Source organism: Schistosoma mansoni, chromosome 1 (assembly GCF_000237925.1).
Source record: "Schistosoma mansoni strain Puerto Rico chromosome 1, complete genome".
NCBI lineage: Eukaryota > Metazoa > Platyhelminthes > Trematoda > Strigeidida > Schistosomatidae > Schistosoma > Schistosoma mansoni.
The window spans coordinates 38,714,801-38,740,962 of NC_031495.1; the positions used below are offsets into that span (position 1 = coordinate 38,714,801).

Below are 26,162 nucleotides of genomic sequence, written 5' to 3' on the forward strand. Positions count from 1 at the left end.
TAAGTTTGTCGTGTTCACTACTTCCAAGTCCTGCATATTTCGTTTTTTATGTCGAGCTGCACTACACTGAAATGAATATAACACATAGTTGTGGATATCCTTAGACAATTGAAATAAAATCTTTAACAACAATTTCATTCCAATATATAATGTTTATCCTCTATATGAATAAGAAAATAGATCAGAAGGGGTTTTGTGAAGATTTCAGTATTTTCATAGTTAAAATCATTAGTCGATTGAAGCTAGACCACCATGGAAAACCTGAATGACATTAACACCATTGGATGCCGGCAGGCTCAGTGGTCTATCGGTTAAGTGATCTGGCGCGAGACTGGTAGGTCCTGGGTTCGAATCTCGCCAGGCGGGATCATGGATGCTCACTGCCACAGAGGAGTCCCATAATAGGACGAGACGGCCGTCCAGTGCTTCAAGGTTTTCCATGGTGGTCTAGCTTCGATCGACTCATGATTTCAACTATGAATAAGAAAATAGTCAAAAGTTCTGGATACAACACATTCATTCAACTATCTAGGACGAGAGCTCCTTTCTTTAAAACTGTTCATATCTGTTTAGAATTAGATACATTTATCAAGTTCATCTTGTATTCTGTAAAATATATTGTTATTATTATTTTGTTTAAACTTACTAAAGGAGACTACCATTAGATAAAACAATCACATTTTCACAGTAAATGTAAAGCTACTTTTCAGGAAGTTTCGAGGATGTCTTCAGAAGCTATGAAGATGTCGAGTGAACTTTGTTTAGTAAATTCTATTTAGGATCTTCCAAAAAAACATTCGAGAAAATAACGGATCAGGTGACGTATACTAATTAGATACTTAAAGACTTTATTACTAATTTTAGTATATTTCCAATGGCTTCTACAATCTCGAAATTACATGTAAGCCAATAAATATCCTAGTTTCTTTGTCTATTAAATAACCTTCAAAGGAAAACCTTTTTCTCATACTTACCTCTTTTTCTTTTTTACTCGGGGTTCAGAAGTTAAGGAATTTTATGAACTAGGAAAAGATTATGAAGTCAATGTGTAAGTGTTCAGTCGCAAGATGTATTACGAATCGGTATTTAAACAGACAAATTCGTGAAATATGAATGATCTTAACTATAAACTAACAAGTTATGGGTATTTGGCAATGTCTACAAAATCCCATACTAACAAGTGATTTGATGGAACTGACAAACTGAGCCAATCGAATACATCATTTCAAGGGTAAAAGATAGGTGAGAGGTAATGACGGGTGGAGGCGGTTGGCTAAGATTTGGCTTGATTATTCGGGGGAAACAAACAGACACTTTCAGTTGAAAATTTGGAATCGCTTTTTTGAGGGACAAATATCTATATCAATGATTTTGTGCATATGCTCGATCAGTCACTACAGTTTCCAATTAACTTTTGGTATAATCACTAAAGTAAGAGAATTTATTAGAACATAAGAAGCTCATATGATTAGACAATTTTGACTTCCCAATACAATAGATAGGTGAGCCTCCATGTTTGAAAATCAGCCCCTGGAGAATCTGTTGAGAAATTAAATGAAATAGACAGTGGGGAACTCGGATGAAAATTATTTTAGGTTTACAATCCTGGTGATAGTCTGCTATAGGTTCTGACTCGATCAACAGCGTTCTAATAGGGGGGCTTAGCAAGTTTTATGTACTCTTTTGGTGCAGATTTCAATGAAAAACACTGCCATAGAATCTCTAGGTGAACGGAATTATATGTTTTCTTCAAGTCAGGGAATAAGACCTTAGTTAGTTGTCGATAAATATACCAATCTTCTAAAATCGGACGAAAAGTTAGTATTTGATAACTATATCCAAGTTTTAGCCTAAAACTAAACTGATTTTCCCTAGTTTGCTGTCCCCGAGCAAGTGATAAGCATAGGATGATCATAGAAATTAGTACCTTAGATACTGATTCTTCTGTGATCGTAAGATTTTTGTCCTTTCGTATAAGCTAGAACAATTAGTAGTCGATATAATTTAAATGGAATTTATTCCAGCTTTCGAACACTAGCTAGTTTCTTAATACAAATCTGGATTTTGTTTATTCAGGTTTGTAATGAAATATTGAGACAATGAACCTACGTTAGAATACTATTAAAAATGCGGAGATCCTGGACAGTTGCCTCGTTCTAATGTGTGCATCCACGACTCCGCTATCAAGAGTCAGACACAGGACCTTCGGTCTTGAAGGTGAACAACTAACATATAGACCACTAATCTGATATCCAATGATATCCAAGTCTATCTCCAGCCAATCCGCAAAATTGTCTAATCATCTTTCATCCTGATTTGAATAAGGAAGTAAAGAAGCCATGACGAACAACGGGAGCTATGTTTGAGGACATTATTTCACTTAATTCAAAGTTTGCAAAATACTAACATTTAGTGTGGTCCCTTGGTTATTCTATAAACCGTAAGCTTCTGTTTGATTTAAGATTCACTGCCATACCCTTTTCTATTCCAAAGCTATTGTAATTTAAACGTAACCTTTAATACTCCTTCCTTTTCTATCCTAATGCTTAGTTTGGATATCTATATTTTTCTAATTGTTTATGCGTTGTGGTCGTGTTGGTCATATTTATTTTTACATTAATCTGAATAGGGAATAGACCGAGTAGTGTTCTAGCTGACTCTCCCTTTCTCTATTTCTCGTTTGTCAACCAATGAAATGATAGAATAATTTTCGTCTCTTTGCCCAAAATCGTTGGTCTCAATCGAGACTCGCATTTCTAGCTTCAAGGTTGAGCCAGTTAGCCTATCATGTCGAGGCTTTAACCTAGATCGAGACAAGTTCTTTACTGTATATTACTGGGTAGACAGAATAAGAAGGTAACATATTACCTTTGGAAGGTACCTTTTTACACTCGACACCGTTGAACTCCAGTGGTTGCGGCTTCTCAGTAGAACTTGCTATATTGTCATAAATATTAAGTAAAATTGAACTTTTACAATGGCCCTATCTGAAGTTATCATTTATATTTTGCTGTATAATTATAAAATACTTAAAAAACTTATATTATTGTATTGCTCTACCTGTGAGCTTTTGCTTGACGCTTAAATTATTATGTTTTACCAATCGCTAATTATTGTTCACTTATTACGGACTCATCACTCAGTCATCTTCCACTTGTGGAATGGTTGTGCACATATTGTGATTTCTTAATTCTGTTGATGTGTGGTAATGATCTCGCTCTATGTTACTGTATGAGTGATTCATAAATTCGAACTGTATAATTAGACGTTATCTGCCTTCTGAGTTGTGCTCTATTCCGGCTATCGGGCGAGAGAGCGTAAGAAAATTCATTATAGAGCGATCATCATTTAGTATTACTGTCGGCTGTTATCTCACATTTATTGTGTCATTAGTTAACTGAAGGTCACTTGTACTATACAGACAGTCTAAGTTAGTTAATCAACACTCAAACTAGATCAGTACAATTACTCTCTTGTCTTGAAGTCTAATCTCATGTGTCCCGAATGAATAGCAAGAGAATCGACTTATTTTCATTGACACATCAGAACTCTTGGAATTCATTCTCAAAGCTATTAACTAATGAGTACACTCGTACTAATAATCACAGTGTTATAATTATTTAAAGATAAGTTTGTTTGTCTTCCAAAACTTCCTCTATACAAATATACGATATTGATTTTAGATTGTTATTTTCGAAGAAAAAAAGAAATATAGTTGAGATCCTGAGTCAATTGAACCTAGACCATCATGGAAAACATGGAAGCACTGAACGATCGCTTCGTCCTATTGTTGGACTCTTCAGCAGTGTGCACCCACGATCCCGCCTCATGAGACTCAAACCTAGGACTTATCAGTCTCGCGCGCGAGCGCTTAACCGATAGACCACTGAGCCTGCCGGCATCCAACGGTGTTCATATCTGACTTCAACTAATCCACAAAATTGAGCAGCCATTCACCAATGTCTTCAGTGAGCTACTATCTCACAACAGACCTGGTTGAACTCCATTGGTCACTGTTTCTTACTAGAACTCCAGGAAATACCTCATGGAGCCAGTCACTAATGAACATATAATCATTATCTGAAAAAAAGAAATAATTCATAAGAGTTAACATGAAATATTTAACATATTCTCTTATAATATACTCCTATTTGAATAAAATATTTGATTTCCACATTTTTGAATGATTATTAATTGTTATGGATCATGGATGAATACTGTTGAGGAGTTCCATAGTACGATGAATTGGGCATCCAGTACTTCCAGGTTTTTCATGGTGATCTAGCTTTAATGGACTCATGAATTCAATTATTAAAAATTACTACTTCGTCCTACTTGGGACTTATCAACTGGATATAGCCGTATCCCAGAGTTGGTGTTCACTCCGGGACTCGAACATAGTATCGTTCGCTTCAAATACCATCACGTTATCCACTTAGCTATTGAGTCCTAATAATCAAAATTAAGACAGTTTCATCTTAGTAAGTTTTGATTACTTTAATTAAATACATTACCATTATCAGAAGGGGTTTTGTGGAGATTTCGTATTTTCATAGTTAAAAGCGTGAGCCAATTGAAGCTAGACCAACAGGGAAAACCTGGAATCACTGGACGGCCGTTTCGTCCTATTGTGGGACTTAACTTCGTGGATTGGTTGGAGTTAGACATGAACACCATCGGATGCCGGCTAGCTCAGTGGTCTAGTGGCTAAGTGCTCTGGCGCGAGACTAGTAGGTCCTGGGTTCGAATCTCGTGAGGTGAGGTTGTGGGTACGCACTGTTGAGGAGTCCCACAACAGAACGAAACGGCCGTCCAGTACTTCCAGGTATTCCCTGGTGGCCTAGCTTCGATTGACTCATCGATTTGTATAATTTATATATTTACATTTAATTAGAACTAGTTTCAGACGTTTGATCAAATTATTTGCTGTATATGAGTATATATTACTTAATTGAAAATAACTATTATTAGTAGTAGTCTCTATTAACATTCAATTTAATTGTATGATAAAACTAAATTAATAATTATGAGATCATGAGTCAATTGAAGCTAGATCACCATGGAAAACTTGGAAACACTGAACGGCCGTTTCGTCCTATTGTAGAACTCCTCAACAGTGCACATCCACGATCCTGCCTCGCGATAGGACCAAACGGCCATCCAGTGCTTCCAGGTTTGTCATGGTGATCTAGCTTCAATTCACTCATGATATCAACTATTAAAAAGAGATTACTATAATATCCTCAAAAACCTCTTCCTGATAATAAATATGAGCCAATTGGGAACGAGGAATTTGTGTCAAATTTACTGTTATATGTTGAAGTGTGAAGTTATTCAACCGTTTATCAATGTTTGAAAAGTGTTTGATATATAGAGTTTTCGGATATTTTTCTGTTCATTTAATGGTTAAATGTTGATTGTATATATGAGTGTAGATTTCATCGATAATTTCATTAGAGGAACTATCTTTCATCATTATAAGCAAAGATGGATGGTGACTGGCAGTGGAATCCAGGACTCATGTTGCGTCCTCTTTCGTACTCATCGGCTGGATGTACCTGAACTCCAGGATTGATGTTCACTCTGAGACTCGAACCCAGTATCTTTCGCTTCAAACGCCATTACGTTATCCACTTAGCTACTGAGTCCTGATAGCCACTTGCTTGTGCAATAGGGTGAAGTTTAAATTCACTTGGTATTGTTTATTTAAATTTTCCTATTAACGTTTAGATCAATAAGAGACTGATCAACTTACAGTCCTCAACATTAATGGAAATATTCAACCAAACAATACCAAGTGAATTGATCTTTCATCAAATATTCAGTTTTTCATCTGGTAATGTTAGGGATACACTACACTGATCTATTGTCCATAGTAGATAAATATGGATAATTTTAAGATACTTTAAATGAAATCTTCAAATGGAAAATATACTCTTCTATGTAACACATATATTAAACATTACAAAAAGAAAGAATAACCTCACATTATTGAACATAGATGATGGACGAAACGGCCGTCCAGTACTTCCAGGTTTTCCATGGTGGTCTAACTTCAATTGACTCATGATTTCAACTATGAACATAGATTACTTACTTACTTACACCTGTTACCCCTCGTCGAGGAGCATAGGCCGTTCACCAGCATTCTCCATCCAACTCTGTTCTGGGCCTTCCTTTCCAGTTGTTATCCATCCTTTTTATATCTGCTTCTGTTTCCCGGCGTAATGTGTTCTTTGGCCTTCCTCTTTTCCGCTTCCCTTCCCAACTCCACCTGTAGCTCTTCTAGAGTTACTGCCGGTCCGAAGCCAGGGTAAAGGAGGAGGGTTGGGCATGGGGTTAGAGACCCCATCCCGTAGAAAAACTAACTCGCTAAAAAAACGCTAACCATGAACATAGATGATTAGTTTAAATGATGAGAATGTTAATAAATGCTTAAGGTTAAGTTAAGAAATAGAATTTAGTCTTTATGACTAAGATTTGAGGTAAGTTTATAGTGTTTAAGATTAGAATTTTGTTATGACTTTATAAAAAATAACAAGACCGTATGTTAATTTGTTGTGGTCTTATGTCCGGCTTTTTATTATGTGAGTTATCTGCCAATCGGAATACAACTTGTCTAATCTTAACATTGTGCCAAATCAATGACGTTCAACTGGTATGGGCAGTCTAGCGTTCTTATTGTTTCCTTGTCCACCTAGCCCTTCCAATTGAGTCCAGAACACCAATTGCAGCTTGTGATATGCGAATCTATGAAAATCATTTATTTCAAGTATACTCGGTTTATATACCAGATAGACAGACCGCAGCACACCATAAAATAGAAAATAATATTTGTATAAGATCAAGCCAAATGTGACTGTGAACATGGGAGACAGTAATCAATAAACTGAGTATAATTTAGGGACAGTAATTCGTATAATAATAATCATCCATAGGTCAAAATGAAACTTATAAGAAGAGGAATATAGATATACACAATCTAATAACTCAATAGTTAAACAATAAGAATAATATGTAGAATAATAGTCCATTTAAAGGTCCCGGAGGTTACCTGTATTTACATCCTCACTAGGATATAACAGATTTATAGTTTGAATCTAAGGCTAAATTCTAAACATTTGCCTATAATTCTTGATTTTATATCTTAAATTCTAAATCAATTATTCATATTGACTATCTTCTGATTAGCTGAATAAACCAAATCTTTTGTCAAGATCATTTAAAGAATCCGTTAAAGTCCCCCTGAAGGATTACCTCTACCAGTTCTATGATGATGTTCCAAGATTTCGATCATTGTAGTAGGTATGCGGTATTTGTACTAATCAATAACTCCATTTTGTTTGATTGCACGCTTATTATTACGAGTTCTAAATATAATATGTGTAGTTGTGCTAATCAAACTCTGCTTGTAGCTCTTCTAGAGTTACAGCCAGTCTCAAGTCCAGATAAAGAAGGTGAGTTGGGCATTAGGTCGGTAACCCCATCTCGTAGAAAATAACATTACTAGACAAAAAAAAAACGCCAACCAGTTGTACTTATCTAGTTCTATCTGTTTTAAATTGAATTCTTCTAGGAAGTCATCGTACATCCATTCGACTTCATCTAATTCTCATAAGTTATCATGAATTTAATCATTTACCCTTTTACTAATCTATCATATTGTATCATAATAACTGCTCAAGCTCCTCCTGAAGGATTATCCTTACTAGTTCTATGATAATATTCCGAAATTTCGATCATTGTGGTAGGTATGTGGTATTTGTATTAATTCATAATTCCTTTTTACTTGGTTGCACGCTTATTATTACGAGTTCTAAATATAATATGTGTAGTTTTACTAATCAAACTCTACTTGTAGCTCTTCTAGAGTTACTGCCAGTCGCAAACCCAGGTAAAGAAGGTGAGTTGGGCATTAGGTCGGTAACCCCATCTCGTAGAAAACAAGACAAACTAGACAAAAAAACGCCAACTAGTTGTGCTCATCTAGTTCTATCTGTTTTGAATTGAACACTTCTAAGAAGTCTTCGTACATCCATTCGACTTCATCTAATTCTCATCAATTATCATAGATTTAGGATGAATAACAACTGGAACGAACAGGAAAGGATTGCCCAAGACAGGATTGGATGGAGAATGCTGGTGAGTGGCCTATACTCCTCCATGAGGGGTAACAGGCGTAAGTAAGTAAGTAATCATGAATTTAATCACTTACTCTTTTACTAATCTACCATATATTGTACCTATTCTATTATCATAATGGAAATTTTGTGACATGGTCAATTTAACTTTTTTTTTAATTAAAAAAATGTAGGCATGGTAATAATTTGATAGTAATATCTAGTCTGAAAACTAGGTCAATCTTCAATATTGTCTGTTTGTCTATCTATCTATCTGTCTGTCTGTCTATCTATCTATCTAGTTACGTATCCAACTATTTTATCTAGTATCTATGTATATTGTCGATTATCTTCACATAGTAACACACATATATAATAAGGTATCCATACTTGCTTGTCTAGAATACAAATGTACCTATGTAAATTCAATTGATTTACAGACAGATCATTATAGAACTAGAACAATAAAGGTTCATTGTACAGACAAATTGTATATATATATTCAATTATACAAGATGCTTTTAGGGTAATGGCCTGGATTTCGACATTTAAAATTTCGATTAATTATGATAGAAAAACGAATGAATGAATTTTTTAATGGAATGTTCAGTGGTTCTAGAAGTTAAGCGCTCGCGCGTGAGACTGATAGGTCCTGGGTTTTGAATCTCGCGAGGCGGGATCGTGGATGAGCACTGCCACTGAGGAGTTCCACATTAGGACGAAACAGTCATCCAGTACTTCCAGGTTTTCAATGATGGTCTAGCTTCAATCGACTCATGATTTCAACTGTATAAGTTTACTAAAATCTCCACAAAACCCCCTTCTGAAAATAAATTTTTAGTCAAATATTTGTATATGTTATATCTAGAACTTTGATTCTTACTATGCCACGTACTACTAGACTACTTGAACGATCGAACCTGCAACGTTACAAGAGAGAATACAGAAGACCAATAAGTAGGAATGTTATTTCCAACACAGTGTCAAAATATAGTACAAAAAATTTCATGTATTTATAATTTTTTTGGCTGAAAGTAAACCATCATTTCGGACAGCCAATAGACACTTGGGGGATCCTTCTTATTCATCCAATAGGGAAGCTACACGTCGATATTCTAGAATGTTCTTCTAGCGGTGGTTGGATGGAATGTTTTCGGATCTTTCTGGGCTTCTTGAGTTTGCCAACGAGCCATTCTTACAATATACTATTAATGTCTTCAAATTAGTAAATCATACTTATAGCATCAAAGAATAGAATATTCTGAGACAGATCAAAATCCCTTAGCAAGGGTCTCGAGTGATTTTTGGAAGTATGGAATTGGTTGTCACTTCCCGGATGCACACATCGTGTTGTGATAATTTTTTTTCATGAGGTACCTGAAAACCTAATTGTATTGGGAGTAGTTTTGACAGTTCATGAGTTTCATCTCGGAGACTGACGGATAACAAGTTAAGTCCGCTTACATACGACCTCTTTGCAAGAAGTTCTTGTTATGTGATTATGATATGCAGAAATATTCGAAGTAATATTCTGATTAGGAACTCTTACAAATGTTCAGTTTAATCAAATAGAACTCAATGAACACGACTGAACGTACTGTATTTGAGATTTGTAAAAGGCGAGGAATAATGTATACATATGTATACATACAATAATGTATACACATATCACATTTATTTCCATAATTTAAAGGTTTCACGAAAGGTGATGGAAGTCCGTAAGGTAAGATTCTGTTTAGCATCTTTAGGGACGAAATCTTCTGATTCCTGTCTTTCGTTGTAAGAAGGTAGCATTGCTGAAAATGCTGGTTTTGTATGAGGTGTACATCTTAATGGCGTTACACCCTTGAACAATTAGCAGTACTACTTAGCTTCAGTACATTGGGTTTATTGTTTTTGGTTGGTCTTACCGTTCTTCAACTGATCTGCTTAACACAGTAGACCCTGCTCTGTTATGTCCGAACGAAGAACAAGTGAATGGTAGCTGCTAGGAGTTATTTATGATCTGTTATTACATATATTCTTATTCCACAATTATCAAGTAACTAAATTATATATATATATAGCGTAAAATACTTCTTTACTTTTACTTTGTTCAGCCTTTTTTTAGCGAGTTAGTTTTCTACAAGATGGGGTCTCTTACCCCATGCCTAACCTCCCCCTTTATCCGGACCTGAGACCCGTAGTAGCCCCAGAGAGGCTCTAGGCGGATTATTTTACACATAAATGATAAACTGAGGAGTTTAAACATTTCATATGCTTCTACTTATATACCATCTAAAAGTCAAGTAAATATATAAAAAGGTTCATTTTAAGTGACCAGTTATTCCATCTTCTGCTGATGGGCAGCCTATGCTCCCCCACGAGAGGTAATAGGCGTAAGTAAGTAATTCTATCTTCTGGTATCTATCCATTGGAAGCACTAAATTATTAATTTAAACTACCATATGAACCATAATCAATTCAGAAGATTGATTACAATACACAATATTATACAATCTTTCATCCATTATAATGAAATTAATAAGAGAAGACAGTAGTATATTCATCAAAAAAAGAGATTGGAATATCTACAAGACAGAATTTACTATCAATACGGTAAAAAGTATCATACGATTAGTCAAATAAACAATAGTCGAATGAGACATTTTTCATGCCTTTCCTTTTTTTTCTTCATTTAAGCAATGGTAGAACTTGTGAATGATTTAGCTGGTTTAATATAACAAATTGATTCTGGTACTTTAATCTCTTGAAATGTTGATAAAAATGCTGTAGCCACCTATTGAATAAAGAAGAAGAAAAGATAAGGAAGATAATATATAATGGCTGTTTAAGTAGTAGATATGTAAGACTGACTCCAAGAGGTATTTCCTGGAGTTCTAGTGAGAAACAGTGACCAGTGGAGTTCAACCAGGTCTGTTGTGAGATAGTAACTCACTGAAGACAATGGTGAACGGTTGTTCAATTTCGTGGATTGGTTGAAGTTAGACAATAACACCGTTGGATGCCGGCTAGCTCAGTGGTCTATCGGTTAAGTGCTCGCGCGTGGGAGTGATAGGTCCTGGGTTTGAGTCTCGCGAGGCGGGATTGTGGATGCACACTGGTGAGGAGTCCCACAATAGGACGAAACGGCTGTCCAGTGCTTCCAGGTTTTTCATGGCGGTCTAGCTCTCAGAATGTTCATGATTGATGTGTAGGTAGTGAAATTAGTATGTGATTGATCAGTAAACAAAGACGAACAGGCTTCCCTGTAGACCAGTAGATAGATTATTTTTATATGAAAAAATTAATCTCATTGTAATTCTATTCACATTTCCCATAGTGTGATTGCTCTTAATTCTGCATCAAGAAACGGTGCTTCTGATATATTGTCTGGATCGTAGATCAGTTATTGTGTATGTGAGCATCAAATGACCTAGTCAAGTGATTTAATTATCTTACATCTAGTATTGTGGTCTAGTGTACTCAGTTAACAAAGGATTAATTATGCTTTCGTTATCCTGATTGGATAATTATTGAATTGATTAACCACTAAAGCATAGTTACCATAAGTCTCTAGAACCTCAAAGTCAAACAAAATCTTACAAATAATTTCATGTTTGTACATGATCTAACCTTGAAAGTAAAGTTCCTTCTGTCTCATTTTCGAGTTTAAAGAAGAAAAGACTTCATGGAACTGGGAAATTATTAAGAAGTCGTTGTCTAGCTGTTAAAGCATAATACCGGTTGTCTAATTAAGTCAGACTACTGTCTAATGTAATCTGATGTATAGTACAAGCTTACTCAAATAAAAACATTCAACCGATCTGAGAAATCACTATTTTATTATAAGGTGTTGTGATAATCGTTAAATTTGAAGTTTCATACCACGGATTGACTTTGGTTAGACATCCACTGGAAAACAGGAAGCACCAGACAGGGGCTCTTTCCTAAAGATTCTTCATTTGATCATAAGTGGGGTCGAGTGCTTCCTGGTTTTTAACAACTTCTTAACCAAAATCAATCTGTGATATGAAACTTCGAAACCATGTTTTAGTAGCCTGATGGATTCTTGATGGGGTAAGTTGGCAATTAGATTACTGTACAAGAGTAGTTAGTCCTTTAAATAAATTTTAATAATGCAAAGAGAAGACAAATTCTGTCTGATATGTTTTATCTTCTCAGTGCTTTATCCAATTTATAATCCCTTTTAAGTTGTTTTAACACTTACCTCTTCATTTGGAAAACACTGTCCTAAAATTTCTAACAATAAAGCATTATCCTCCACAGCTTGTTGAAAATCAGTATAATTCAGTCTTCCATCATGATCCATATCCTGTAAAACAAAATAACATTTAATGAAGGGCTTCGAAATTATTTTTTGAAAACCAGTATTACTTAAATTAGTTATAAGTAGTTGAAGTGTTTCTTCAAAATAATTTAGACCTTGTTACAACATTGATGGAACTCCGTCTGTAGCTCCTCCGGGGGCTACTGTCGGTCCCAAGCCCGAGTAAAGGAGGAGGGTTCGGAATAGGGTTAGCGACTTCATCCCATAGAAAACCAACTCGCTAAAAAACACTAAACAGAGAAAAGTATCCAAACAACATTGATGGAACTATTCTCTAACCAATGTATACCATAGCTGTATTGCATGTATAAAAATAGGTTTATTTTGTTATGGTACTATTATGGAAGTTATCGTAATCTCAGAAGGTCATAAAATATTGATCGTGTTATTTATATGAAGTAATTATACATCTTCGTATGAATATATTCACAATGAATTCCAATTAAAGATTGATGTTAGGCAACAAATCTATCTTTTTATTGAATTCATTTAAGTGGTCATGTGGGATATGACAGGCTTGAGTTGACAAATATTTGTTTGTGTTGGTTTGCTACCTTAAAATAACAGTGTAATAGTTACTTCTGTACTGATTTTGCTCTGATAAGTGAGTGGAAGTTGGATGAAATGATAAATTAATGTACAGATAGTTGATGTTTCCCGATTAGACGTCGGTCAGATTTTAATCGTAATTTATAGATCACCGTTGTCAGTCGATAATCTAACTCATAATAAATGATTCGTTCCTTATATTTAATTATATTTGTCTCAAATTAGGAAAGATTTATTTTACGTGACCTCAGGTTGTGATAGAAATTCTTATCAGAAGGGGTTTTATGGAGATTTCAGTATTTACATAGTTGAAATCATGAGTCAATTGAACCTAGACCATCATGGAAAACCTGGAAGCACTGGACGGCCGTTTCGTCCTATTGTGGGACTCCTCACCAGTGTGCATCCACAATCCCGCCTCGCGAGACTCAAACCCAGGACCTATCACTCCCACGCGCGAGCACTTAACCGATAGACCACTGAGCTAGCCGGCATCCAACGGTGTTATTGTCTAACTTCAACCAATCCACGAAATTGAACAACCGTTCACCATTGTCTTCAGTGAGTTACTATCTCACAACAGACCTGGTTGAACTCCACTGGTCACTGTTTCTCACTAGAACTCCAGGACATGTATAATAATAGGACGAAACGGCTGTCCAGTGCTTCCAGGTTTTCCATGGTGGTCTAGCTTCAATTGATTCATGATTCCAGCTATGAGAAATTCTTATATAATAATATCAAGGAAAAATAATCAGTGATATTTTATATTCAATAAGGGTTGAAATTATCCGATTGTTGTTATACAAGACTGACATTTGATCGGCTATTGTTAGTAAACGTACACCCTGGGTGGATTACTTCTATATAGTTACTTTGTTAAAAGTATAATATAGATACTAATAACTATGTAAACATCACACTTGTTGGAGAAGTTAGTAACTATCAATATTTAATAGCTCAGTGGATAATGCGTTGGGAATTTGGGGTGAAATGCACTTGATTCGAGTTTTAATGTGAATATCAACAATAAGATTCAGGGGACTCCAGATGTTGAGTCCCACATAGGATGAAATGTCTGTTCTAGATTCTAATGCCAGTCAAAACTAGTCTACTCTAAAAAAAAGTAGTCAGTAATCTTAAAGGGGGTACAGTGTAAATGTAACTAACAAATTTGCATAGAATGAATGAAAGTAACACATACCAATCGTTTAAATGCCATTTCAACTAGTTCTCTAATTCCTTCATCAGGATCTTCATCTGTTGGTTGCTTTTATAATTTAAATAAACAAATGAATAAAGATTAAACAAACTATTTACATTGACTACTTCTTAAATACATATACTTGCTGTCTGAAATATCTTTCATTTTGTTTCACGGTAATTATTTAAATAATGACAAATCATTTGTGAGAGTATTTCAAACAGATGTAACGTTGTTTTAACTTAGGACCTGTTCGTCAGTGCGCATCCTCGTTGCTATATATAAAATCTACTGGATAATCTTTCAGATTCTTTGTATAGATACTGACGAATGAATCTGAAGTTAGGAAGAAAGAGATATTTGATGCTGTTTAGTTTTGAATGGTTTTCTTGTGAGTACTCTGCCATTGTATGCGATAAGAGACGATTGTTGTATCTGTTCAGCGATTAGTCAATGTGAGCTATGACTAGTTAAAGATTAAAGATAGAAAAATTTGGAAACATTACGACTATTTTACTTATTAAACTGACTCCTCCACTTGTCCCCATTCTGTAATTATGTCAATATAACTTTGTTTATTAATATTTGGTTTTAATCAAAACTTGGATTTAAGTGTTTGGGTGCAAGTAATTTGACCTCAGGTCCAGGTTATAACAATTTGGCTCAGGGAAGCATAGGGATCGAAATGGATAGAAGGGAAAAACACAAGCGATCAGTAAATTTCTGCCTTCCAAAAGCTCCCAAGTTTAGTTATCTTGGTATAGGAAGTAGTCTTATGAAAGGAAAAGCTGAATAAAAATTGCTTGAGACTACTCCAACTGTCCTACCCAGCTTTTTTGAACGTCAAATTTTTGTTAAACTTGTGAGATTTTTTAAAAGTTGAATTAACCTTCTTTTAATCTAGTACCATAAATCTAGTGTCTAACCGCCCTGTAAGCAGTATAGTGCGTGTCATGAATTAAATGTTTATCGCCCGACCATTTTTATGAATTGTTCACATACCACTGATTTGTGACGATAAGTATATATTTGTAAAACCATTCAGAATAAATGCTTTTACAGTTTGAGGTTGTGAAAATTATTGAATTTCATTAAAACCATTAACTAATCAATGTTATACCACCATTGAAAACCTGGAAGTTAGACATCAACGTCGTTAGATGCCATCTCAGTGGTCTAAATTTTAGGCATTCGGGAGTGAGAGCGAAGGACCTGGGTCCAAATCCCGCGTGCGGGATCATGGATGCACACTGTCGAGGAGCACCATACGAATACGAGACGGCCTTCCAGTGCTCCCGGGTTTTCAATGGTGGTCTAATATTGATCGGTTCTTAATTTCAAAAGTGTTTTGAAATTGGTGAGTGAAAGAAAACATAAACGCTTCTAAAATCCAAATCACATAAGATCTGAAGTATGTATTAGGAAGAGTAGTGGTCAGAAAAACACCAAGCATTTATTATATGAGTGGGTTAATTTCAGTAACCACACACAGCCATCGATTTCAAGTAACATTAATTAAAGTTTCAGACTGAAGTTACCTATCATGTTTTCAATAATTAATAAGTGTTGTATCCAGTACTTTCAAGGATTTTTACGTTCATTTAGTTGTTGAATACTATATATGAGAGTATAATTTTCGCTAAAGATTTCATTTAAAGCCTAATCTTTGGTTAAATTTCACTCTAGTATGGAATAATCACTCAGAAAATGAACAAGAAGTCGGACTGGATACAATATACTTATTAAACCATAAAACATGGTAGGTAATATCAGTCAAGTTTCAAACTTCTGGAATTCGAAAAGAATACCTGTAGATTTTTTAGTAAACGGGTTCAAGAATAAACGAATCCAACACTTGATAGGGTATAACAATTTGATTGAGGACCTAGGATATTCAGGGCTGTTGGTATTATTTATTGATTTCCGCCGAAAAAGTCGAGCATGTATTTATATAGAAATAGTGAGTGAAAAGACCAATATTCTATTATGACAGATGTAAACTCTTTAATTTCTTTTATAGCTTAATTTCAGAAACATGTACTTCTGTTTAATCAAACAGTTTAAACCCTGGTTTGTGATGGTTGGCTGTAAAATTGGACGATTCAAAGGTAACATACACCAAAAATAAACGGTTATTAAGTTAATTCTCGGTGCTACCTGAGGTTTTGAGTTACTAATGACAAAGCGAAAGCGTGTTAAGGGGTAAAAAGGATAAGCTAGTGCTCAGCTCACAAATTTTTACAAGAACACCTAATCTAGATTTCCATATTTACGCCCAGAGGCTTGATTTTAGCATACAAATTATTTCTGAAAGATATTCCGTCAGTTCGGTAAACTGGAAATACAAGCGCCATACGAGCCTTCTAGTATAACTTAGAAATTTTCTAAGGTCAATCACACATAAGATAAGGCAAAAGTACCTAAAATGAGGGGCTGAATGTATGAAAAGCAAGGGGCTTTAAAATATTTCGTCTGGTTTTTGTGTATTATTTTTATGGGCAACAGTGTATATTAGGGTAAGATATCTTACCCTAATATTTATTAGCAAGGCCGTCTGATATCAGACGGCCATGCTAATAAATGCAAACGTGACTGATATGATTCGAAAATCACATTTGAAAACTTGTAAAACATACGAAATAGTTACTTTGACAAGAGAATACTTCAATAGTTGAAACATTTCCTCTCTGGTTATTCTTCCATCACTGTTGAGATCATAGACGTCAAACGCAACTAGAACATTAATAGGTTTATATCATATACTTACACTTTATTTTCTCTTCTAAAGTACCTCGTAGGAATATTGAGAGTCCCATCACCCACTCTTGAGCATTGACACCACCATCGAAATCCCCGTCAAAAACACGGAAAACTAAAAGTAGAAATTACCAAGTCAGATGTTACTTCTATCAATCATGACGTCGTCTGTCATTTTAAATGTATGATGCAGTATTTCCCTGAACTTCATCCGATCTAACTTCCCGAAGGGCTTTTTGCTGTCAAATTTAACGAACATGTCTAACAAAGCCTCGCATTCTAAACGAGTGACTTTATCCAATAAGTTGGCTATATCTTACAGTTTACATTGCTCGCAAGCTTGTTTGTCAATCTATTAATAGCTTTCCTGATGGAGATTTCTAACATATTAAATGCAGCTGTCAAATGTCATAGTAACACGTGAGACGTGAAAGATTAAAACAAAGATTCAAATGGTTCAAATGGTTGAGGACGGAATGGAAGAAGCTTTCGCTTAACGGGCTTCCGTGTCTAGTAGCAGTGGATCACCAATACCTCCAGGCAAGAACCTAGGTATATTAACGATAATAGAAGGAAAAAAGAATTTGGTAAATCATAATAATATGTTATCCTTAGTCCTTAAGAATAGGTCAAATTTCCTCTTAAAGGACTCCTGGAAAGTCGCTTGGATTAGCTCAGTCGGCAGCGAATTCCAGCATTTAACAACTCTTACGGAGTAGAAGTTGTGTCTGCAGTCTGTTCTACTATGTTGGGTCTCCAGTTTCTGGGTGTTATCTATTAGGTTAGTGTTGTGACTAAGCTTAAGAAGATGTTCAAGGGGATGACCAGAAGTATTAAGGATACTGTGAGTCATAAGAAGGTCACCTCTAAGACGCCTGTACTCTAACGGGTAAAGGTTAAGTGATTGGAGGCGCTCTTCGTAAGGTTTGAATTTGAGTCCCCGAACTGATTTCGTGGCTCAACGTTGGATACGTTCCAGAGTGTCCTTATCCTTTTGGAGGGAGGGAGGAAATACTATGTTTCCGTATTACTATTATTATTACTCTAAATGCGGACGAATAAAACTGTTGAAGATTATGTGGAAGGTTCCACCGTCAAACTGGCCAAAAATGCGCTTCAATGTTACCAGTACAAGGTTTGTTTGGAAGGCGTTTTTGTCACAGTTAGCGTACGACTTCAGGTTGTAGGGTACCAACACTCCCAAATCTTTTTCGACTTGGGAAACTTCGAGAGAGGAGTTTCCTAAGTTGTAACTATAGTCTGCAACATGTCGCAGATGGATTACTTTGCACTTTGAATTGTTGAAGTTAAGTTCGTTGTCGTCTGCTCAACTTTGAAGTTGAGTCAGATCCTCCTGAAGTACTAGTATATCCTCTTGGTTGCGTATCTCTCTCCAAAGTTTCACATCATCGGCAAAAAGCAATAAGTCAGATGAAACTTGTTGTGGAAGATCGTTTATGTAAATTAAGAAGAGAATAGTTCCTAGTATTGAGCCCCGGGGGACCCTACTAGGATATTTCATAGCCCGAGAGAGAGAGAAGTTAACCCTGACCTTAAAATGTCGGTTTTCTAGATATGAAGCGAGCTAGTCAATCAGAGGGGGTTTGATACCCGATCGTCTAAGCTTATTGATAAGACATATGTGGTTGACCCTATCAAAAGCTTTTGAGAAATCAAGGTAAATTACGTCAACCTTCCCCTTGCGATCAAGGATGGTTGTCCACCTATCCACCCCAATCAGCAGGTTGGTCATACAAGAATGACGTTTTCTGAAACCGTTCTGTTGGGGTGAGAAGAACTTTAAGGTTAATAATTATTCGTGTATTCTGTCTTATATTAGAGACTCCATAATTTTAGAAGGTATGAGAGAAGGGCCACTGGTCGGTAGCTTGAGGGTTCACTGCGTCGACCTCCTTTGAAAATTGGTGTGATGTGCGCCAGCTTCCGAATTTCCGGCAGTTTGCCTCGGCTTAGCGAGTTTGAAAACATCACGTTAAGCGGTGATGCCAGGATTGAAGCTGCTTCCTTCAGTATAGCAGAGTGAACCATATCCGGACCGCGAGAAGTGTCTTATGTGCTGCAGTTTATGGAGCACCAGGTCAGCGCTCAGGTCCACTTCGGAAAGTCCTGTACAGGTGCAGGTTAAGCTTTCGTTAGCATAGTTGATGTGGGTCGGCTGGAATATCTGAGAGTATTGTTCAGCCAAAAGACTAGCGGCATCACTGTTGTTATTGGTCGGACCATTAGGACCTAGCAGTTGTGAAACTCCAGTTTTGCCTTGTCGAAGAGAAGCTGCGTAACGGAATAAGGTTTTCGGATGGGATACAGATACACGATAAGCTTTGTCTGGTACTGAAGCCTGTCTTCTCTTATTGCATTTGTACATATGTTCCTTAAATGTTTGTATTGCCTGTATGCGCCGTTGTTGTCAGTTTGTTTATATTCTGCCCAACAGTGCCTTTTGCGGCTTAGCAAACGAAGAGTGCGGTTCTTGATGATTGTAGGCTGTTTGTAGCTTTTTCGGATCGTTTGAGGAACTGAATGCTCAGTAGCACATAAGAGCGTGTGCAGTAAGAAATTCCAATGAGCATCCACTTCAAGTTGAGGGTGAACATCCCAATCCACCTGTTGTAGATAGTCATGTAAAGCTAACACATTCAACCGTTTGAAATTCCAGCACCTGTTGTAAGTGGGATATTTTAGCTCCGTTTTGCTGAAAAAACTGAAGGATAGGACGGCGCGATCACTTTCCCCAGGGGAGCCAGCATTGAGAGGTCGTCAACTAGGAATTCTTCATTTGTGAATACCCAGTCTAAGCGCTACGGTGTCTGACTGTTTCTCCACCGAGTAGTCACTTCACATTTTCGAATAATCCCAAATCATCAATGAGGTTGAAGAACCGAGCTTCAGTAGAGTTGTCACCTTAAATGTAGCTATGTTCCGCGAAGTTAATTCTAGGAAGATTGAAGTTCCCTAGAATCAGGATATGAGAGAATACAAGACGCATATACCAGCTCTAGTGAACAAAAACAATGAACAAAGATGATTGAATTGAATATAAATGAAGACAATATTGTACAAAGATGTAGAGAAGATGGATTTATATACAGGACAACTATAAGGCAGTCCCGAAAGACTATGCTATTTTATGTACACCTGACCCTAGAAGTTGAGGTTGACAAACTACTATGTATTATAGTTCGTTAAGAGATGTTTTTTGAAAATTTATTTATTTGAAAAGTGGATGAGGTTTCTATTTATTGAAACCAGATGAAAGGAATGTAGAGAATCATACACTACTACACTGGATTTATTACCAATATACGAAGACCAGTTAAATTCATTAGCAATGAAATATCAAGAATTGGTCCACAATTTTTAAAGGTTGTACACTGAAACCAGAGTAACCGTCCAACAGTGTTAGGTACTAGGACACCTCGTAGAGGATAAGGAAGAGGAAACATTTCATCTGGTTAGATATAACCTCAAAACTTGATAATAAGTTGGGATAAGTAGACGGTGTGTTGGATATTTCATTTTTAATACTCAAAATTGGTGGTTTCATTCACCATGTAAAGACCGTTTTGATCAGACGGGATAAAAAAGGGGGGAGATCACAGTTGTTTATGGTTCACTGAGGTTGTTGTTTAACATTACTTCTCTTTTTAATTCATTATGATCATTACTCAAAATAATATTTATAACAACTATCCTACAACCGATTTCGATTATGGTTAGTTTTGGTTAGGCCCTTTTATTAACTTACTTAACAGACATCATCATTTGGATAGTAACAATTTGCATATTTCTTTGTACTGTTATGATCACTAGAGCACTCTAACCGAAACGTTGGTTTCTTAAATATCATTCGATGACTCATCCTCCTCTCCACATATGCATGCAATCGAATCTCACTAATAGCTTTTGCTTTGTCTTGCTGAGCCCTTATACAATTTGACTATAAATTTGACTATGTAATTGCTTGCACTTACTCGCTAATACTTACTCATGTGCTTGTAGCTTTGTAGCCTGAATTATTTGATAATAAAATGCAGTTGCGGCTTCTCTTTGCCTTCCGATTTCATGCACCTTTGAGGTTTGTATCATAACGGTTATCGAGGTGAAGGATTAGCGAAGCATTGCACTACATATTAGTTTACTTCAATGTAATAGTTTGTTCAATACAGGACAGATTTCATTTTTAGTGAACAAATCTGTACTTGCATTAGTCGTTTGTATTTTTTAATTGCGTCATGGGAATCGTAATAATTCTTTGTTTCCAAGTATAAGTAATAGGGTGACACGGATATAAAACTTGGTCATTCACCAACAAACATTCTCAACTTGTGAAGTTTTAGATCTATGCCGGTATAATAGTTAGGTATCATAAGATGTATCTTTGGAAATGTAAAACGTCTTACATATTGTACTCGTGATGTCCTGTTTTTAGGGTTTACAAATATACGTAGTGAGAATTTACTACTAACACCAACAGGTTGGAAGTCGAGGTAGGGTTGACTCACAACACCCTCCAAAAACATACTATCAAACACCTCTGATTAGTTCTTGAAAGAGCTGACAACAGAAGTGAATAATATGACCTGTGTTAAGGTATGTACAGTGATCTGAATGGTCTTTTGCTTCAGCATTTTATTGAAACGTAGTTGTATATTATTATGGTTATTATTATATTATTATCACAGAACTAAAACCAGTATCACCAAGAGAACGAATTTTAATTGTTTTTCACTTCAACTCCTCCTGTAGCCCCCTTTGGGAGCTACTACCGATCTCAAGCCCGGATAAAGGAAGAGGGTTGGGCATGGGGTTGGCGACCCCATCTAGTAGGAAACTAATTCGTTAAAAAACGCTAACCAAGAAAAAAATATTATTTTAGCTAAAAACTCACTTCAAAGGATTGCAGGTCTGTAAAAATGTATTGAGACCTGTAATAAGGTTCAACTGAGACATTAGAAATATTATATCAGTCAATGTAAGGTATATTTACTATTCGTATAGTTGTAAATGGTATTTGATTCCAACATCATCGAAATAATTAATTGATGTATAAAGAGCTACTCATGAGTAGGTAAAATTTCAGTTGAAAATTAAAAAAAATTCACTTAACTGGCATCAATACCCAAATTAACATTGTTTTTATTAATATAAGAAGGGGTTTTGTGGATATTATAGTAATTTCAATAGTTGAGATCATGAATCGATTGAAGTTAGACAACCATGGAAAACCTGGAAGCACTAGATGGCCGTTTCGTCCTAGTGAGGGGCTCCTCAGCAGTGAGCATCCACGACCTCGCCTCACGAGATTCGAACTCAGGATCTATCAGTCTCGCGCGCGAGCGCTTAACCTCTAAAACCACTGAGCCGGCATCGAACTGTGTGAATGTCTTACTTCAGCCGATATACGAAATTGAGCGACACATCCACCATTGTTTTCAGTGAGTTGCTATCTTACAACAAACCCGGTTGAACCCCCCTGGTCACTGCTTCTCACTAGAACTCCAAGAAATACCTCTTGAATCCAGTCACTTGTGAGCATATGTTGTTGTTTTTATTATATAATAACGACAGAAGTGTAGACCACTAGTTATTAATATTAATAATATTGTTATCATTATTAAACGAAGAAGGTTCTCACATTGATGGTTTCGTTTTGACCATTTGATTGACCGAGATACTAACTAGGGTCTAGAAACTGGATATGATTCCATATGACTGATCTCGATAGTTGGTTGTCCAAGTTAATAAGAAAGAACAGAAAACTTCTCTTAACAAGTAAAGATAACTCAATTTAACTAACATATTATCGAAAATATTAGCCTCAATAATCGTGCAAAGCTTAACTAGGTCTTTTGATGAGCAAAGTCGAGGAACTCAAGATGGTTTCAGACCTAGACGTTCATAACTTGACTAAATAATTAACCTTCATCAAGTTCGTTTACATTGTTTTCTATTTCGAAAAAATGCATTTTATATACCTAATCTCTTGTTTAACTGTAGTGAAGGAGAACACAGGCGGGGACAACCAAATTTATTTGAATACAAAATTACAGAACATCTTACCAAAATCTGAGAAGCGTACAGTCAATACTTCATTTGCAGAATGTCAGTCAGTCGTCTCAGACTTCATTGTTCCTTCGTTTCCACACCAATCATTCTCTTTTCTCATTCTCTTCTCTTAGATCTCCTTAACCTTCTGCTGCTGGGTATTTCACTTTCAACTGATGATACATACTAATTATATCTGTCTACATCAGTAGCACATACCATATACCATTTTTCTTACTCTATCATTATTAATTTCATTTTGTTTTCTTAATATGAGTGTAGAAACTTGATACCAATGAACGTATATTCCAGATATCATGTTATTTATGGGTAAAGAACTAACTAACTAACTCAATGAACTGAATCGGACAGTTGTTTGGATTATCAATTGAACGAAGAACATTCTTTTCGATAGATTCTCTTCAGGTTCTACAATTCATAGATCCAAATTAATAATCCCAAAAAATTGACCAGATTCAAGGGTAAAGTACATCGTTTAAAGTTAAGGCAAGTGAATTTAGGATTGTCAAATAAAATAGAATAAAATTGTTCATGTTGATATTGACTTATATAGAATGTTAACACTTGAATCGGTATATATGTTAAGTGAAAGTTTTCAGATCCATGATCCGAATAAATATTGGATCAAACAGGGTAAGTATGTTAGTCATAAGTGAGCATATTCTGATTATATTTCTTCATTAGTTAATTAATTAATTATTATTTCTGTTATTATTAGCTTTATTTAATATTATATTTGTGGTATAATATAGAATTCTCAGTACAAAGGATTTCAACAAGTTTCCACTTTTTACTTCTTCGTCAATCCTGGCGACAAATATTGAGTGATCACCAGTTACAAGTTAACAGTCTAGTCAATCGACATCTGAATCATGTACATTCTTTTCGTTGCATATTGCCTGCCAGCAACCACGATATCTCTGATTAGGCCTTTTGTAACTCGTAGAACGAAAAGTTGTACACTTCTTATAAACCCACCTGAATAGGTTAAGCGAATAATAACCATAATGGTGTAACAAAACAAACAAACAAACAAACAAAATGACAACTTGTTGAAATATCCAGATGTCTGGAACAAGTAGCCCAGATGTTTAAGAAGACCGCCAAGTTGTTTAAAACTCTCTAAAATATCATAATTATAGAATTATTTGAGGTTAGACATTAACACCGTAGGATGCCGGCTCAGTGGTCTAGCGGTTAAGCGCTCGCGCGCGAGACTGTTAGATTTTGGGTTCGAATTTCGCGACGTGGGATCGTGGATGCGCACTGCCACAGAGGAGTCCTACAATAGGACAAAAAATAGTCGTCCAGTGCTTCTAGGTTTTCCATGGTAATCTAGCTTCAATTAACTCATGATCTCAACTATATAAAATATCATAATTATAATCTGAATTGAATAATAGTAAAAATTTAGTTATGAATTAGTGAGTTTTGTTTTAAATTACAAAAAAAAACTGGAAAACGAGAAGAATTTTTTAAAAAAAAGAGAATGTTTACGAAGAAAAAAATGTTCCCCTTTCTCTCTCTCTCCTGCTACTTTTTCTTGGTTCCTTCACTAACAACTCGTCTCCATGGTATAAAAAAAAATGAATGAATGAATGGATAGATAGATGGATGATGTGAAAATGATTAGTTCATCCAAGAGTAAAATTTTCAGGGAAATATTTCCACCCCTACCCCTGCTCCCCAAAAAAACCAAAAAAATATTTCACAATTTTCAATTGTTTTCAAGTTTTTCGTTTGTTTTTTTTCTTGGAAAAAAAGATTAGTTTGACTATAAATGTTTATTCATTATCATTTTTAGGGGATCTTTTATTTTAAATGAGTTTCCATGTGTTAGTTTCTATCCCTTTCTAGCAAAAAAACAAAAAAGAAGAGAAGATTTTATACGAAGAAAAAACATGGCGTCTCATTATTTGAATGTTATGAACAAGAATTCAGAAGGAGATAACCAATTTAAGTAACATACACCATACTCGTCCCTCTTTTGAAACGGTCGCTCTTATAGTTGTACTGATCACTGTCTCACTTTCTTTCTTGCCACAGTGTATGTCACGGCCCCTGTCATAATGTCGAGTACTAATGCGCTCTGACCTCCTTAGGAATGTTTATCTGCCAGGTCATTTACATCCGATGTCTGTTGACATAAGTAGCATATATCTTAATATAAATATTTTATTATAATTTAAATAATGGACAGGTAATAATCACTCAGTTACTTACGCCTGTTACTAGTTGCCCAGGAGCATCGACCATCCACCAACATTTTCCATTCAAATTTATTCTGGTCAACCTTTTCCACTTGTTTCCATCTACTATTCATTCTTTTCATGTCTGATTCTAATTCCCGACACAGTGTGTTTTTTGGTCTTCCATTTTTCCGTTCCCCTTCAGGATTCCAAGTTAGCACTTGCTTTGTAATGCAGTTTGGTGTTTTCTGCGAAGTATTTCCCATCCACCTTGAATGTCTTTTCCTAATTCCCTCTTCAACTGGAAATCGGTTTGTTCTCTTTCACACTAGGTTGTTACTGATAGTATCCGGTCAACGGACATATGAGTATAATTTTCACTGGATATCTTATTTCAAATATTTCTATTTAGATCTGTCTGTTATGGATAAGTCAATGTAGCATATTCCATCATATCGGATGAAAGGCACAAATACAATGGATTTTATAACTTTACATGAAATCTTCCATGGAAATTACATTCTACCCAAAATTTGTGCTGATGATGTCTTTCAGAAGAACAATGAAAGCTCCACGACCAAACCATCCAGCTCAGAGAACAAAACTCCATCAAGATATGTAGACTCATTCAGTAAATGATTAGAAAACTATTCAGAAATGATGAATACTGAATTTTCATTAAACATTGACAAATGGGTGGTTAAGTTTAACATGAAACTTCTACTGAAAGATTAATTCATTCTAAAATTCTTTAAACTATGAGTAGCATTTTTTTACTACATAGTTGAAATCATGAGTCAATTGAAGCTAGACCACCATGGAAAACCTGGAAGCACTGATGAGGTGTCCCACAGTAGGATGAAACGGCCGTCCAGTGCTTCTAGGTTTTCCATGATGGTCTAGATTCAATTGACTCATGATTTCAA

The 26,162-nt window shown here is 35.7% G+C and overlaps 1 protein-coding gene across 1 annotated transcript; it reads right to left on the reverse strand.

The window, feature by feature from the left end:
• Positions 1 to 10,797: 10,797 nt before the first annotated feature.
• Smp_178100 (calcineurin B-related) lies at positions 10,798 to 17,019 on the reverse strand (the record flags this gene model as incomplete). The annotated part of the gene is made up of 5 exons (XM_018794341.1): positions 10,798 to 10,899; positions 12,331 to 12,435; positions 14,204 to 14,269; positions 16,851 to 16,936; positions 16,995 to 17,019. 5 exons carry the CDS (start codon positions 17,017 to 17,019, stop codon positions 10,798 to 10,800), a joined length of 384 nt encoding a protein of 127 aa, XP_018648764.1.
• Between the last annotated feature and the right edge of the window lie 9,143 nt (positions 17,020 to 26,162).